At 42.6% G+C, this 16,899-nt stretch overlaps 1 protein-coding gene across 2 annotated transcripts in view; it reads left to right on the top strand.

The window, feature by feature from the left end:
• The window catches only part of CNTN5 (contactin 5), a 955,706-nt gene that overhangs the window by 596,583 nt on the left and 342,224 nt on the right, over positions 1-16,899 (top strand). For both annotated transcript variants that reach the window (XM_074957075.1, XM_074957069.1), the window contains exon 4: positions 5,372-5,590. In XM_074957075.1, the coding sequence (XP_074813176.1) occupies positions 5,372-5,590 (219 nt within the window). The remainder of the gene's footprint in view (positions 1-5,371; positions 5,591-16,899) is intronic.

The raw sequence follows: 16,899 nt of genomic DNA on the forward strand, positions 1-16,899 counted from the left end.
AGAATAGCAAGATGAGAGCAGCCCTCACAGTTCACAAGCGAGTGGCAATAGCCCTGTGGAAGCTTGCAACGCCAGACAGCTACTGGTCAGTTGGTAATCAATTTGGAGTCGGCAAATCTACTGTGGGGGTTGCTGTGATGCAAGTAGTCAACAGAATCATTGAGCTGCTGCTATCAAAGGTAGTAACTCTGGGAAATGTGCAGGTCATACTAGATGGCTTTGCTGCAATGGGATTCCCTAACTGTGATGGGGCGATAGACGGAACCCATATCCCTATCTTGGGACCGGACCACCAGGGCAGCCAGTACATAAACTGCAAGGGGTACTTTCAATGGTGCTGCAAGCACTGGTGGATCACAAGGGACGTTTCACCAACATCAACGTGGGATGGCCGGTAAAGGTTCATGACGCTCGCATCTTCAGGAACTCTGGTCTGTTTAAATGGCTGCAGGAAGGGATTTACTTCCCAGACCAGAAAATAACTTTTGGGGATGTTGAAATGCCAATAGTTATCCTTGGGGACCCAGCCTACCCCTTAATGCCCTGGCTCATGAAGCTGTACACAGGCACCTTGGACAGTAGTAAGAAGCTGTTCAACTATAGGCTGAGCAAGTGCAGAATGGTGGTAGAGTGTGCATTTGGACGTTTAAAGGGTCGCTGGCGCAGTTTACTGACTCGCTCAGACCTCAGCAAAACCAATATTCCCATTGTTATTGCTGCTTGCTGTGTGCTCCACAATCTCTGAGAGTAAGGGGGAGACGTTTACGGCAGGGTGGGTGGTTGATGCAAATCACCTGGCCACTGAATACACGCAGCCAGACACCAGGGCGGTTAGAAGAGCACAGCAGGAAGCGCTGTGCATCAGAGAAGCTTTGAAAACCAGTTTCATGACTGGCCAGGGTACTGTGTGACACTTCTGTTTGTTTCTCCTTGATGAAAACCCGCTCCCTTGGTTGCCTCTAAATTCCCTGTAAGCCACCCGCCTTCCCCCCTTCGATCACAGCTTGCTTGCAAAGGAAATAAAGTCGCTATTGTTTAGAAAACATGTATTCTTTATCAATTGATTATAAAAATAGGGAGATAACTCACAAGGTAGCCCCGCTGGGGTGTGGGAGGAGGGTAGGCTGGAAGGAAAAGGCCACTTTAAAACTTGTTGAATGACAGCCTTCTGTTGCTTGGGCTGTCCACTGGGGTGGAGTGGTTGGGTGCCCGGAGCCTCCCCCCACCCCCACGTTCTTGGACCTCTGGGTGAGGAGGCTATGGAACTTGGGAGGAGGGAGGGCGGTTAAACAGGGGCTGCAGCGGCAGTCTGTGATCCTGCTGCCATTCATGAACCTCCACCAGACACCGGAGCACGTCCGTTTGATCCCACAGTAGCCCCAGCATTACCTCATGCCTCTTCTGATCTTCCTGCCGCCACCTCTACTCATATTCTTCGGCCACTGTCCTGTACTCTGCTATTGTGTCCCTCCACACACCTCTGTCAGTGCCGGACGACTGCATGAGCTCAGAGAACATGTCATCGCGCGTGCATTTTTTCGCTGCCTTATCGGAGATAGCCTTTGGGATGGAGGAGGGAGACTTGAAACATTTGCAGCTGCCTGAGGGAAAAAAAGGGAGTGAAGTATTTTAAAAGGTACATTTTGCAGAACAATGGCTATACTCTTTCACTGTGAACAACAATTCACATTACATAGCACATGTGATTTTGGTACAAGGTCGCATTTTGCATCTTATATTGAGTTAGAGATCACACACGCAGAGCCAGGCAACAGAATTTGGCTTTCAGGTGGCCATGGTAAGCCATAGTCTTTCGGCTTCTGCAAACTTCATAACAGCAGCGCCCTCCTTTCCCATACCAAGCAAAGCCCGTTGAGTTGGCCATTTAGTGCTGCGGTTTTCCTGTTAACGTGCAGCAGCAGAAACCAAACTAACCCCCTCCCCCATCTCTGGGATGATTGCTTTACCCCTTCCCCCACCACCTGGCTGGTATCAGGGAAGATCACTACTAGCCAAACGCGAACAGCTCAGCGCCAATGCCCCCGCTACCCTCCCCAACTGCAGGGAGGATTTCTTCTCAGCCACAGGCAAACAGCCCAGTAGGAACGGGCACCTTTGAATGCCCCCTTAATTAAATTCCCCTATTTCAACCAGGTTACCGTGAACGATATCACTCTCCTGAGGATAACACAGAGATAAAGAACGGATGTTGCTTCGATGCAAGCAAACAATGGGACCATACGCTGCCAGGCTTTGTCATGCAATGATACCAGATTACTTGCTACTAGCATGGCATAGTAAAGTGTCCTACCATGGAGGACGGAATAAGGCTGCTCTCCCCAGAAACCTTCTGCAAAGGCTTTTAGAGTACCTCCAGGAGAGCTTCCTCCTGGAGGATTTCTGCTCCATCCCCAGACACGTTAATAGACTTTTCCAGTAGCAGTACTGGCCATGAATGCATCCCAAGTCCTCAGGGCTACTTAATTATTAAACACTTTTATAACATGTATTATATTTAAAAAGGTACACTCACCAGAGGTCACTTCTCCAGCTTGGTTGGGTTGGGAGGGTATTTCAGTCAGGGTGATAAAAAGATCCTGGCTGTCAGGGAGAACAGTGTGCGGTGTGCTCTCCCCAAGCTCGTCGTCCTCCTCCTCATCTGCAAAATCATCAGGCATGGCGGAGAGTACCCCATCATAGGAGTCCACGGAGAGGGGTGGGGTAGTGGTGGAAGCCCCCCCCTAGAATTGCATGCAGCTCAGCGTAGAAGCAGCACGTCTGGGGCTCTGTCCCGGAGCGTCTGTTTGATTCTTTGGTTTTCTGGTGTGCTTGTCTGAGCTCCTTAAATTTCATGTGGCACTGTGTTGCGTCCCTGCTGTAGCCTCTGTCCCTCATGGCCTCTGAGATTTTTTGAAATGTTTTGGCATCTCGTCTTTTGGAACGTAGTTCTGATAGCACAGATTCCTCTCCCCATACAGCGATCAGATCCAGTACCTCCCGTTCGGTCCATGCTGGAGCTCTTTTTCAATTCTGGGACTGCATGGTTACCTGTGCTGATGAGCTCTGCATGGTCACCTGTGCTGATGAGCTCCCCTGGCCAAACAGAAAATGAGATTCAAAAGTTCCCAGGCCTTTTCCTGTACACCTGGCCAGTGCATCCGAGTACAGAGTGCTGTCCAGAGCGGTCACAATGGTGCACTGTGGGATAGCTCCAGGAGGCCAATACCTTTTGAATTGCGTCCACACTAACCCTAATTCAAAACGGCAATGTCGATTTCAGCGCTAATCCCCTCGTTGGGGAGGAGTACAGAAATCGGTTTTAAGAGCCCTTTATGTTGGAAAAAATGGCTTCGTTGCGTGGACGGGTGCAGGGTTAATTCGGATTTAAATCCAACATAAACTCGTAGTGTAGACCAGGCCCAAGAGATATATTTCAAGGACAGTCTTTGCTGAGCCTCTGGTTCCAGGTAGAAATATGGAGCAATCTAACATCTACGCCTTTTGGGACAGCGTAGATCTTGTTAGAATATGTTCAGGAATATATCAAGAGACAATGAAATATATTTTATTGTAAAGAAAACCACATTGTATTTCTTTTAGTATTCCAGTGATAGCATTGCAAGAAGTCCTATAAGCAGTATTCCCATTCTTCATTTCAGGTTTAATGAATCATGGAATAGTTATATTCCCTCCCCCCCCCCCCGGCCCCCACCCCTTTATGGGTCAGGCAAGATATTGTTATAAAACAAGATGATGCATTCCATTATGAAATAGATGGCTTCTCAGACCAAAATGAGAAATCACCTCAAGGCAGAATTCTTCTTATGTATGCTTTTCTATATTACCTTACACGTGTACATGCCAAAACTTGTGTTTAGTTCTCAATTTTAAAAGACTCTAAGACTCTTTTAAGTCTCTTAAGCAGTTTGAGTAGGAGGAGATGGCTATTTTCAGATAAACGTGATCTGCTTGTCAGGCATTTTCCTCTAAAGTAACAGCAACATAGCAGGGATCTTTTAACGTCTCCTCATGGGCACTAAGTATTGTACTGATAAGGCATAGTCCCTGTCTTCAAACACTGTAAGCATCTCCGAGTTCACTGTCATATCCTGTGTAAACAATACAAAACAAAATGCACATTTTTATCATTTTAAAACAAAGTACAATGCAACCATAGCAATTACTTAAATGTAAGGGATCTTTCCAAGGGTTCAAAAAGCTCTGCAGAGTGGAAGATGACACAAAGTTTGGAGAAGTTTTCAGTTACTACATCTTAACTGAAAGGCTTGTCATGTGACCCTTTCAGTAGGGGGCAATCTGAGATTTGAATTTTTCATCTTCTGAAGGATTTTGACGCAAGGTGTGAAACAAATGATCTATTTTACCAGCACTAGAGAAACACAATAGTGACCTTTTTTTCTGCCATACTCTCCCCTGACCCCACAAAGGAATCCTTTTCTTTACAGCTGCTCCTTTGAGATCCAGGCTACACATTAGCATAAATGAATGTATTTTACAACAGTCTGGGAGCTTCTGCATAACATAGCATGTTGATTCTCTCGCCCCGGTGCATGTGGAGAACTCCTACTGATTTAAATGGGAGTTCTCCCTGCTGAGTTGCTGCAGAATAGGTTGTTTAAAATATAACTTTCATCTCAGCTTTATTTTAAAGAATATGGTTTATTTCTAACGTTTGGCATGGTATAAGACACAAAATTAAGGACCGTTTCTGAGTTGTGGAGCTTGCAATGTAAAATACAGAGACAAAAAAGATAAAAGGCATTGGGAGAGACAAAAGGGTAAGTGACCTCGTTGTGAGTGTCTACTTGTGCTCTCCTGAATTAACTCACATCACCTCTCTAGTAATGTTGGGAGTCAGGAAGGTGTTTCACCTAGGTCAGTATTTTTGGGCTACTTCTAAAAAGTGAGCCTTAAGGAAAGAGGATAAACAAGGAGAGACTATAGGGGCTTGGTGAGGAAGGCAATGAGAAGGGCATCACAGTGAGCTAATTAATAGTTTCACCACAGATTTATGAAGTCTGATATCACTAGAGGTAGACTTCTCTTTCCAGCTATCTTGTGGTTTTATACTACCACCCATCACCATAGTATCTAAATGCCTTCCATCTAAAATTGATAGGAAAAGCAAGATCTTTGGTGGACTTCATGGAGGCAGAAACTTCTCCCTTTTAGGGGTCAAAACTCTGTGTATTGATTTATTTAAAGACTTTATTAATTTCCTCTCTTTTTCTTTTTTCTCACTTTTGCACTTCCTGGCTAAAATATTATTTAGGCAAAATGAGCATCTCCTTTTCTCCTGCTCCTCTTGTCTATTTTATCTCCTACTCAGAACTCACTACTTCTTTTACAGAATATTCAGCAGCTGTTCCAGGCCTCCCAACTTCATATGCTGCTATCCTAAGAATTAAATCTGCCAGTTCATCTTCAGCACTCTTTAATTCAAAGAACAGGCCACGATTAAGCAGCCCTTCATTAGGAAGCATATCTTCACCAGGCTGGAGAGGAACAGCACAACACTATCACTCACCAACAAACCTCTATCACTTCTCAGAGGCCTTCAAACATGATGGTAAGTACAGTTCTCCCCTTTGAATCTTTGAATAGACAGTGTATATATATGTGGCTTTGACATTTTTCAAAACAGATATATTTTTATCAGGATGCTTCAGTATCTCACATTGGTAACATTGGATTTCAGTAAATATCACATGGTAAAAATGAGCTCCCTTCTTTTTAGAATCCTTAAATTAACCTTAAAGTCAGCAGTTTAAACATTCTCTCCTACCGGTCCCTAAAGGGATTTTATTTTATTTTATTGCAGCCTTTGCAATGTAAGAATGGGAAACTAGAAGTGAAATAAAATTGCACTACAATCCAATTTGATCTACTCAACTAATGTCTATACATACAAAGGCACTGCAATGAAATTTCAATCCACCTTTTGTTTTTTCCCAATTGCTCGGGTATTTTTCATATCTACTCCCAAATGATAGTTATGTGGATTAACTATTTTTTCTTCAAATCTAATATAGTCTATAATCCTGACACACAAAATACAATCTGGTGTCACTTTTTTAGATGAAGAAATTCTCAGTTATAATAAATATTTCCTATCATTCAAATAACATTTGTTTTCTCTTTATCATCTTGTTTTCTTTAGGGTGAGCCTTAAGAGAGCGTTAATAGAATTTACGAATTACAATATTCTTTCTGCCAAGTAATCCCTATCTCAACAAAAAAGAAAGGCAAGATTATTTAAATGTAGTGAACCAAGGAGATGATGGAAGGAAAAATCACTAACAGTATAGACAAATAGTAATACCAGGATGATTACTGTAGCCTTTTCAGAAAGGTACTTTAGCGTGTCCTTAATTATGGCACGTTATGCTTAAGAGTATTCATGAAGAAGGATGACTTAAGCATGTGCTTTTCTGAACTGGGGGCTATGTTAGCCCTATGTAGGAATACAGATAAACTGAATCCTGAAAGCAATTGAATTTGGGCCATGTTAGAACTGGATTTTGTTTTCTGCACTTGCATGTGTTGTGTAATGTTCAGTATATTTACAAAACTCAGGTACTGTCTCTGTTCCTGACCTTGCTGACTCCTCCCCTGCAAACCTACGTACAGGCAAGAATCTGGAAGAATCAAAGTAGTGGAATGATGAACCAAAGTTGGCTGACTTTAGCAGTAGTATGTTGGCCTTTCATAGAATGTGTGTCTGCAAATTGGAGGTAGAAGGCAGCAATTGGTTGTTGGAAGAGGAAAGAAGGCAGATTTTATTAATAACATAAGCTGGAACTATAAAGGAATTTCCCTGTGAGTGACCCTGATGACTCCTATGCGTCTGGGGCTGAAAGTCTGGTAAAGAGGCATTTTATTAGGATTAAATGCCCACAATCAGTTTGGTGATATTTATATATCCATGCCTCTGGAAAACAGTGATTTTTGTCGACTAGTTTGTGCCTAGGTTTAATGCAGTCTGCTGTGGAGTAGAAGGTAGAAAGCGTTCTCCTGCTCTCCCCAGCCCTGACCCCACATGAGGGCTACTTGGGTTGGACTTTGGAGAGTGCATGTGTAACCCACACACCTCCTGGGTATAGAGTTCTGTCCCATCGAGTGGCACCGAGACTACTTAGAGATAAAATGAGTCTCCTTTACAGACTTAGCTAACAGCCAGTTGGCTTTTAGCTTGTGCTGTAGAGGCTCATGCACTAAGCTCCAGAAGTCCCAGTATCTGATCCTGCCCACCGACGACCGGGGTCTGTCGACATTACAAGTGGGGGCTGGGAAGTCTCTGAAGCTCGGACTTGCTTCCTTAGCTCGGGGAAGTAGGCAACCCACACACCTCCTCGGTGTGGTGTTCTGTCCCATCTAGTGGCACTGATACCACTTAGAGAGAGTTAAATGAGTTTGCTCTACAGCCTTAGCTAACAGCCAGTTGGCTTTTAGCTCATGTGGTAGAAGCTCATGCACTAAGCTCCAGAGGTCCCCAGTTTGATCCTGCCTGCTGGCGATCAGGGCCTGTCAGCGTTACATATGGCCTGCATTTTAGTTGTTCATGTAAATGGATAGACAAAGTCATGATTAGAGCTGTACAAATAATTGTTTTTTTGTTTTGCTGGCAGTTCAAAAAAAAAGGGGGGTTTCAGAAGAACCCCAAACCAACTTTTTTAGAATTTTTGGTAAATTGGAAAGGCAGAGGGAAATGGAATGAAACATTTAATTACATTAGCATTCACTGCCATCCTGGTTCCTTGTTACCAAGATGTAGTTAAAAGAATTATGTTTTTCATCACCACTTAATTTAGTCTTATTAAATTTCTTACTCAAAACATGCATTTAATAGAGTTCAGTACTTGCTAAAATCAAGCTACTTATCAAAACATAATGTGATTAAAAGAAGTTTACATAGAAAATGTCACTGGGTATGTCTACGCTGCAATTAAAAACCTGCATCTTGCATATGCCAGCTGATTCAGGCTAAGGGGCTGTTTAATTGCAGTGTAGGCATTCAGGCTCGGGCTGGAGCCCAGGCTCTAGGACCCTGTGAGTTGGGAGAGTCCCAGAGCTCAGGCTGCACCACAATTAAACATAGGGTGGCCCAGGTGCTCGGTTTTCGACTGGAAACCTAAAGTCTGCTTTCTGCGAGTGGGGGACGGGAAGAAGGCACCAGGTCATCACCCACTCCAGACCCTATTTATCCAGGGCCGCCTCCTACTTTAATGGTTGGCTGCAGCTCCCAGCCCTGACTTCACAGGTGAGTCCGTCCTGACCTGAGTGAGAGGGGAGAAGCAGCAAGCAACAGGGAGGAGGGGAAAAGAGGAGTGGACGGCAGTGGGGCCTCAGGGGAGAGGCAGGGCAGGGGCTTGGGGGAAGAGGTGGGACAGATGTGGAGCCTTGGGGGGAATAGGAGGGGCAAGGGTGGGGCCTCGGGGGGGAAGGCAGAGCAGGGGAGGTTCTGGCACTTCTGCTGGAGTGTCCAGTTTTTAAATATTACCAAGTTGGCAACCCTAATTAAACAGCCCCTTAGCTTGTACCCTGTGAGCCTGACTCAGCTGGCACAGGCCAGTTGCAGGTTTTTAACTGCAGTTTAGATATAGCTACTGAGTGCTCGATTCAGCATTTACAAGTCTGAGTTAGTTGAAATACCTGTAGAATATCTTGTTGCCAGTCAGCTTCCTGTTATAAATGTCTGCATGGAGAATGTTGGCTGATGTTGTGTGGGCACTGGGTATCTTCCTCTCCCAAAACTTACGGCAGATGTGTCTATATCAGATGGCAGGATTGGGAGAACTTGTTCAGGGAGTATCATTAGCCTTCAGAATGTGGCAATGCTGAAAGAGGCTAGTAAGAGAATGTAGTGTGTGCGTGCATCTGCTGTTGGGAGAATGGTACAATACCAGCAGTCCAGTAACTTAGTTTGCTTGTGTGAATTTGCTAAATAAATGGTTCTATTTTATGGAGACACACATGAAAATTTGAGGGAAGAATTTTGCAACCTCTATTAACATTAGGCCCCTGATCCTGCACTGATGCACCAGCATCTTAGCTACACTGAAATCAATGGAAATCAATATTGTTGTAAGTGTCTACCCTCACAGAACATGCGGAAGACCTCCAGTGACTCCGTTAACTAAAGATAACTGAAGTCTTCTGAATCTTAAGTTAACTAAAATCAGCCAAGTACTCTTCCTAAGTAGATCAGCTTTTTCTATTTTATATATATAATATATTGGAATTACAGTCCCTTGTGTTAACACAGTGAACATTAACTTTACATAAATCAAATAATGCTGTTTTGAATTTGGAATAATTTGATATTTTGCTCTGCAGCACTTCGGTGGTATTTCCTTTTTGGGTTTTTGAGAGGATGTTATGACTTGGCAGAATGGCGTTATCAAAATGGATGCTACTGCTTCGTTCTCAGGTGTTGAGTCAAAGCTGGTGCTGCTACTACTAGTGTAAACTTGTAAAGCAAAAGTTTTCATGTCACAGTCCTTTATTAATTTGAAAAAGGTGGTTTGAGGGCTCTCCTAATCTTTAGATCAAAAAGGTAATTTAAAAAAACAAACAAACTGATTTTTAATATGACTGAATTATTTTTAAAGTCGTTGTCTCAGTACACTGAACACTCATCATGAGATCTCCAAAAAGTGATTAACAGATGAAACTGCCTGTTTCCACAGTAATAAAGGTTAATTGAAAGACCCTGAAGAGCCACCTCAAGAAAAAGCCAGTGTAGATTAAAACCGAAGAGTGAAAGAATAAGTATTGAATTGAACATATTGAGCAACAAGTAAAACCTGATTCACATGAACCAAAGTGATTCTCTCTCTTCTTAAAACCAGATCCTGCCCCCAATCTGAGTATAAAACGTCTGTGTGTTAATATGTGCAATATTCCAGCAACTTGCCTGTCACAAAATCCCTGAAGGGGGAGATGGTCACAGCCCCATCTGTGTCACAATTAATTAGCTGCTTCCCCGACTGGGAGTGGGGGTAAGGGGATTCGTTGATACCTAAAGACACCAGGCCCTTCTAAAAGATCTGAGAGACTTCAGTCTGGGGGTTGACCACAGTTACTGAGCAAGCTTCTGTGAAAGGCCCTGAGTCAGGGGTGAAGAGATTGGGTACTCTGGTGGAACAAGCCAGGGGACACAACCCTCTACACCAGGGAGGGTGCAGGAGAACAGTGCTTCAGGGAAACTAGCTCAGGAGTCGAGTGCATAGTACCGAAGCAGAGGGAAGGACTCAAAGGGGTCCCAGATGGAGAGCTGAAGAAAAGCTCACAAAGAGTCAAACTTTATTGCTTATTTGGACTTCTTAGTTTAACTTTTTTTTTATCCTTGAATGGTTTAAGCTTGTTTCTGGCCAAGTCACATCTACAGCAGTGACCCATGTGTGTAGAACTCATTAATGAACCCTAAGAAGAGGGGACTGATACAGAGCACATCAGAGTCACCCCTGCCCACAAGCAGGTGCTTGGTAGGCATACACCCTGTTAAATTACCTATTTTTTTCTGAGGCAGTTAATTTCCGAGAGTGATCATGTGACTCTTCAGTGTAGACATGGACATTTTGATGGTTCTGTGACCTGTCAATTACTTGTGGTTCTGTTTGTTTGTTTGGGTGGGTGGATTTATTACAGGGAAACTGGTACTGATCTCTCTATTTAGGTTGCCTAACATTATGCACTGTTAAAAAAATATCTTGTGAGCCTTCTTTCAGGAGCTCTAACATCTCCATTGTTTGCTAGGGGACTCTGAAAAATTTGTCAGGGAGAAAGCATTGGGGTCAGAAAAGAGAATTTTCTTTGTCCCATGAAATTCTGTTCAGATTTGGCAGTTACTATGTTTGAAAATTGCTATTTTCCTTCTCCCACGTGCTAGTCACGAATGTTTTGGCAGCATGCCAGAATAATAACTGAACATGAATGTTAAGGCCCACGCTACCATCAAAACAGCAGCAGTGGTGCATTGGGAGCAGGCAACCTCTCCTGGAGGGGAAAAAGAGCGAGACAGGATCGGCTCTCTTCCATAGCCCTCCTAACACAGAACATCAGTCTCCCTCCCCGCCATGAGGACACCACACCTTGTATGAGTGAGGGAGAGAGGGGATGGTTGCCTTGAATCAACCCCGTAGACCAAGCACATGGCCCCAATAGCCCATCCTCTCCCCCTCACCTGCAACCCCAAGATAACCGCCGTCTCCTGATGCTAGCTAACAGTTAGTCCTGTAATACAAGCTGTGCTTCAGCACTGAAGATTCAGGGTTAAAACCCAATCAATGATGCATGATGAATGTTCTTACAATTGCACATAGTAGAATTTATGACTACTTTTTTCCTTTCTACAAAAAATGGAAAACTATATGTAAACTCCTCAAATTGATGGAACATTTCATTTGCAAAGTCAAGCATTTGACATGAGAAATGCCAGAATTCAGGTTGCCTGTGCAGCCTTGATTATGTCCTCTTGCACATATGCATTCTGATGTTTTTTAATTACATGATCACATTATTTTTCCACATGAGCCCCATGTCATTCAGAGCACAGGCTGCAAGATGCTCTGGTGATAAATCAGGGCTCTGTAGTGAAGAGGACTCTTTGTAGGACCCGGGCCTCATTTTATGTAGAAGTTGAAAGGCCTTTAAAGAACAAAGCAGGGAACTGCATAAAGAGAAAGGTTAAGGCAAGTGAATACCACAAAGGAGAACTCTGTTCTATCCCTGCCTCTGCTCCAGAGTTCCTATGTGATGATGAGCAAGACACTTAAGATAAAATTTAGCAATTGGTCCCTAATTGTGCACTCCTCATTTTCAAGGTGCCTAGCTTGAGATGCCTAGGGCCCCATTTATAGGAATGGTGAGTTCTTTCCACTGTAACTGAAGCTAATGGGACTTGTGTATATTCAGAATCTCTGGAGGTTAAGGCACAGAAATGAGTTCATGGATGGCAGTCATGCAGGTCTGGAATTCTGACCTTGGCTTTACCACATCCTCATTATCTGGCCTCAGAAAAGACTTTTTCTTAGCTTACCCATCTGTAAAATGGGGATAAAAAAATTAATTATTTGTGTGACACTCAGATACCTTGGTAATGAGCTCCTTAGAAAAGACCATAAGGAAATGTGTAATCCTTTATTCATTGCATTCTGTACTGTAAATAAGGCTGTGACTACTAATTGAATGATGAGTATAAAAATATCAAACATCTGCATCATTCCCTGAGCGCAGTCTATCTTGTACAATGAAAGAGGCACACATAATTGTAACTGGTCATGTAATTAAAGACTATATCATAATGCATACCCGCAAGGGGGCAGAATTGCAGCTGAACAGATTATTTATAATTTAGTATTTCTTAACTTTTTAGGGCTTGATTTTCAGGGCTTGTGTTTTTTGTGTGTATAATATGAAAAATATGGAGGTTATAGATTTAAAATACTAAGTATTTGCCTTTTCAAGAAAATATATAACTAAAGAGGGGGCAGTCGTTGGTGGACTACAGTGCAAAAGGGTGTTCCAAGCGTCAGGGTTGGTAAGGAAAAGAAAGGCTACTACTGTAAATGATATTATTCTTTTACAATAGTTTGTGACAGAAATTGGAAAATCAGCCCAATAGAATGTTACAATTGTTGTACAGGCTTTGTGTTCAGTATGTGTAGAGTATTAGTGTTCTTAGCCCAGTTCCCAGGGGTGAGTGTTGTCTGTTGCAGATAAAAAAGCCAAGGATTAAATGAGCATTTTTCATACATTGCATTGTGATACTCTGGTTACTTGTGCTACATTCACATTTCTGATCATTAAACATAACAATCGCATCAGGCCAATTTATTTTTAATAATATATATATTGTAGGATAAGACACTTTCTAACTCAGTTGAGGTTCTGGCTGTCACACACTGTACCTTCCTCCCTTCTTTAAAATAAACTGTCCACCATCATATACAAAACAAAGATACACTTACTATCAATGAGCCAATATGGTTCAGAATCTGGTGAGCATAAAAATGCATTGGAGAGTCCTTTGCTATCAGAGTAGTTAAAAATTAGCTCATCTGTCAGTGCATATAAGTGTATAGTTTGGGTTCTTTTTAAAATTTTGTACCCAAAAGTTGCTTGTTGAAGTCACATAATATATTTTAAATTTAAGAAAAATACTTTAAGAAATATTCCCAATCCACTATTTCCTGCACAATGCCGATTCAAATAATTCTATTAATTGTGGTAATTGGCCAGATTGCTGCTGAAAATGAGAACTTACAATTTTAAATGTGTGCACAAACTGGCTGATTCGTTAGCCTCACCTGCAATATGTACCCATACACTCTTCAAGGCAGACATGTCATTATATAAAATGTGATCACTACCACAGCAGGTAAGTTAGATATAGAGATCGGCAGGGTGTGAATAAAAGGCCTGATGAACAAAAAATGTTGCCTGTGGGAAATTAAAACAGTAAGTGATGGCACACGCCTGCCTACACCTATTTCTCAATGGATGTATCTTGCTTAAATAAAGGCTTTGATTTATTGTGTATCAACATCCTTGTTGTGACACTTCATACTTTTTTATCTCTTCTCATTTGATGTTCTTGCTCACATATTAGAACAGAAAAAGGAAATACAATTTAGTGTACAATCAGTTTGTGGGATTCAATGCCTCAGATTGTCAAGTACTATGATTCATAGATTCTAAGGCTGGAAAGGACCTTTGTCATCATCTAGTCTGACTTCCTGGATAACCCATCCCATGGAACGCCCCCAAAACAATTAATCCAATCTTGATTTAAAAATCATCATTGATGGAGAATCCACCATGACCCTTGACAAATTGATCCAGTGGTTAATTATTCTCACTGGGGAAAACAAGTGTAAATGTTTAAGTCTGTATTTGTCAAGCTTCAACTTCCAGCCATTTGATCCTGTTCCACCTTTCTCTGCTAGACTGAAGAACCCATTGTTCCCCATGTAGGTATGTACAGATTATAATCAATTAATCTTTTCTTCATTAAGCTAAATAGATCAAGCTATTTGAGTCTTATCACTATAAGGCATGTTTTCTAATCCTTTACTCATTCTTGTGACTCTTCTTTGAACCCTCTCTAATTTATCAACATACTTCATGAATTGTGGGCACCGAAATTGGACAAAATATCCTAGCAGGAGCCATACCAGTGCCAAATATAGAGGTAAAATAACCTCTCTGCCCCCTACTTGAGGTTCCACTGTTTATGCATCCTACAGTTGCATTAACTCCTTTGACATACAGCTTCACAGCGGGAGCTCATGTTCAGCTGAGTATCCGCTACGACCCCCAAATCTTTATCAGAGTCACTGTTTCCCAGGATAGTCCCACATACTATAGGTATGGCCTACATGCTTTGTTCCTAGAGGTATACATTTACAATTAGCTGTGTTAAAACACATTGTTTGCTTCTGTTCAGTTTACCAAGTGATCTAGATCACTCTGAATCAATGACCTTTCCTCTCTGTTGTTTACCATTTGTGCAAACTTTATCAGTGATTTTGTTTTCTTCCAGGTCATTGATACTATTAAATAGCACAGGGCCAAGAACCAATCCCGCTGGGACCCCCTGGAAACACACCTGCTCGATGACAATTCCCCATTTATAGTTACATTTTGAGACGTATCAGTTCACCATTTTGAGTCCATTTAATGTGTGCTATGTTAACTTTGTGTCATTCTAATTTTTAATCAGAAAGTCATGTGGTATCAAGTCAAATGCCTTACAGAAATCGAAGTATATTGCAATGGTACTATTTATCAACCAAACTTGTAATTTCATCAAAAAAGATAGCAAGTTAGTTTGACAGGATTTTTCCATAAATCCATGTTGCTTTGCAATTACATTAACCTCCTTTAATTCTTTATAAGTCAAGTCTTGTTGTTGGTCCATTATTAGATGGAAATGGTAGAATTATCAACAATGATGGTGAAAAAGCAGAAATGTTCAAGAAATAGTTCTGCTCTGTATTTGGGGGGGAAACAGATGATATAGATTCATCGTATGGTATCTCTGGAGGATGTTATTATCTTGCCCAAGATCGATGTCAGGTTGACAGGCATATAACTACCCAGGACATTCCATTTACCCTTTTAAAAAATTGGCATAACATTAGCTTTCTTCCAGGTTTCTGGAACTCTCCTAGCGCACCAAGCAGGTATTTCCATACACCCCCCCTGAATTTCCCCAACACCCCTGCAGTGGACAACTAGTTACATGCAGTGTTGGCAATTTAGTCATTGGTTAGAAATTTGAATTGAAATTGAAACATTAATACACCCTTTAAAAGCATATATAGTGTATGATAAAATACTTGCACCTGAAAAAGTATAATAGGTTTCAAAAGTACAAACAAAGACTAGCTTCTTCACAGAGCTGTTTTTCTGACAATGTTGGCACATTCGTTTCAGCAATGTTGGCCAACCTTATAATTTCAAATTATGATTTGTAATCAAGGTCTGAATGAGGTCTCCCCTGACAGCTAGTGATGAGCCAGGGACAGGGGAAGGCTTCAGGACCAGACTGTATTTACATGAACTCACCTACTCTCCCTAGGTATCCAGCAGACAGAATAATGTTGCCCAAGTGATCAATTTTGGCTGGTGTTGGGTTACAAATCACTTTAGCATTGAAGGTGGGGGTCATGAAATGTTATCTTTATTGTATGAGTTAAAGAGCAGCAGAACAATACTTAGCCTGTCCTGATTGAGAGGTTCACCCTCAATGCTTAATTTTTTCCAGGGTTGAGCCCCCACACCTCTAGGCTTGGCAGTTCATAGCCCCGGGACCTCTGGGCTTGCCACATCAATTATGAAAGTAAAAAACTTGCTTGCACCCAGTACCTCTTTCATTACAAATTAAGCAAAGGTCACCTTCAACTGAACTGCACTCGCTAAGCAAGGGGTTTGGTTGGCAGATCCCAGTGGAAAGAGGGGTGGATGACGAAATAGGAGTTTTTCTTGGTGGTGTGGGCTGTGCCTAAGAGTCACAGGTGCAATTTGACTTGCACCTCTCCCCTATTTAAAAATAAGCTTATTAGGCCCCATAGAGTCTTTTGTTTTGTTAAGTGACCACTAAAGCTGAAATCACTAATAATCGGGTCTAAGTGCTTTGACCTGCTGCAGGACAGCATTTCTGTGAAAAAGACAGCCCAGCCTGCTCTTGCTGTGAGGTTCCCCACTGAGAGGTGAAATCAGAGTTGGGTGGAACCTCAAGAGACCGACTCGCAGAGGTCACAGTGGCAGGTGGCAGCAGAAGGTGACGGCGTAGGGCCATCAGCAATGGAGTGATGTAGTGAATGGTGGCACGACAAACAACAGCAGCCGGAGTGAGTGGCAAGCAACTGGAGGAACAAGCAAGGTGCCTTCTCCTCTGCAGCCCCCCAGGGTGGGAGATGAACTCATGTGAAAGCACCACTGAACTCTGGGTCTTCACTGACCAAGGACAACAACTATGAGTGGGGTGCAGTAGAGGGAGTAGGGAGGGGCATGTTAAAGGAACTGTCAAGGTTCCTCCCCCACTCTGAACTCTAGGGTACAGATGTGGGGACCTGCATGAAAAACCTCCTAAGCTTATCTTTACCAGCTTAGGTCAAAACTTCCCCAAGGTACAAAATATTCCACCCTTTTGTCCTTGGATTGGCCGCTACCACCACCAAACAAATACTGGTTACTGGGGAAGAGCTGTTTGGACAAGTCTTTCCCCCCAAAATACTTCCCAAAACCTTGCACCCCACTTCCTGGACAAGGTTTGGTAAAAAGCCTCACCAATTTGCCTAGGTGACTACAGACCCAGACCCTTGGATCTTAAGAACAATGAACAATCCTCCCAACGCATGCACCCCCCCT

Source organism: Natator depressus, chromosome 1 (assembly GCF_965152275.1).
Source record: "Natator depressus isolate rNatDep1 chromosome 1, rNatDep2.hap1, whole genome shotgun sequence".
NCBI lineage: Eukaryota > Metazoa > Chordata > Testudines > Cheloniidae > Natator > Natator depressus.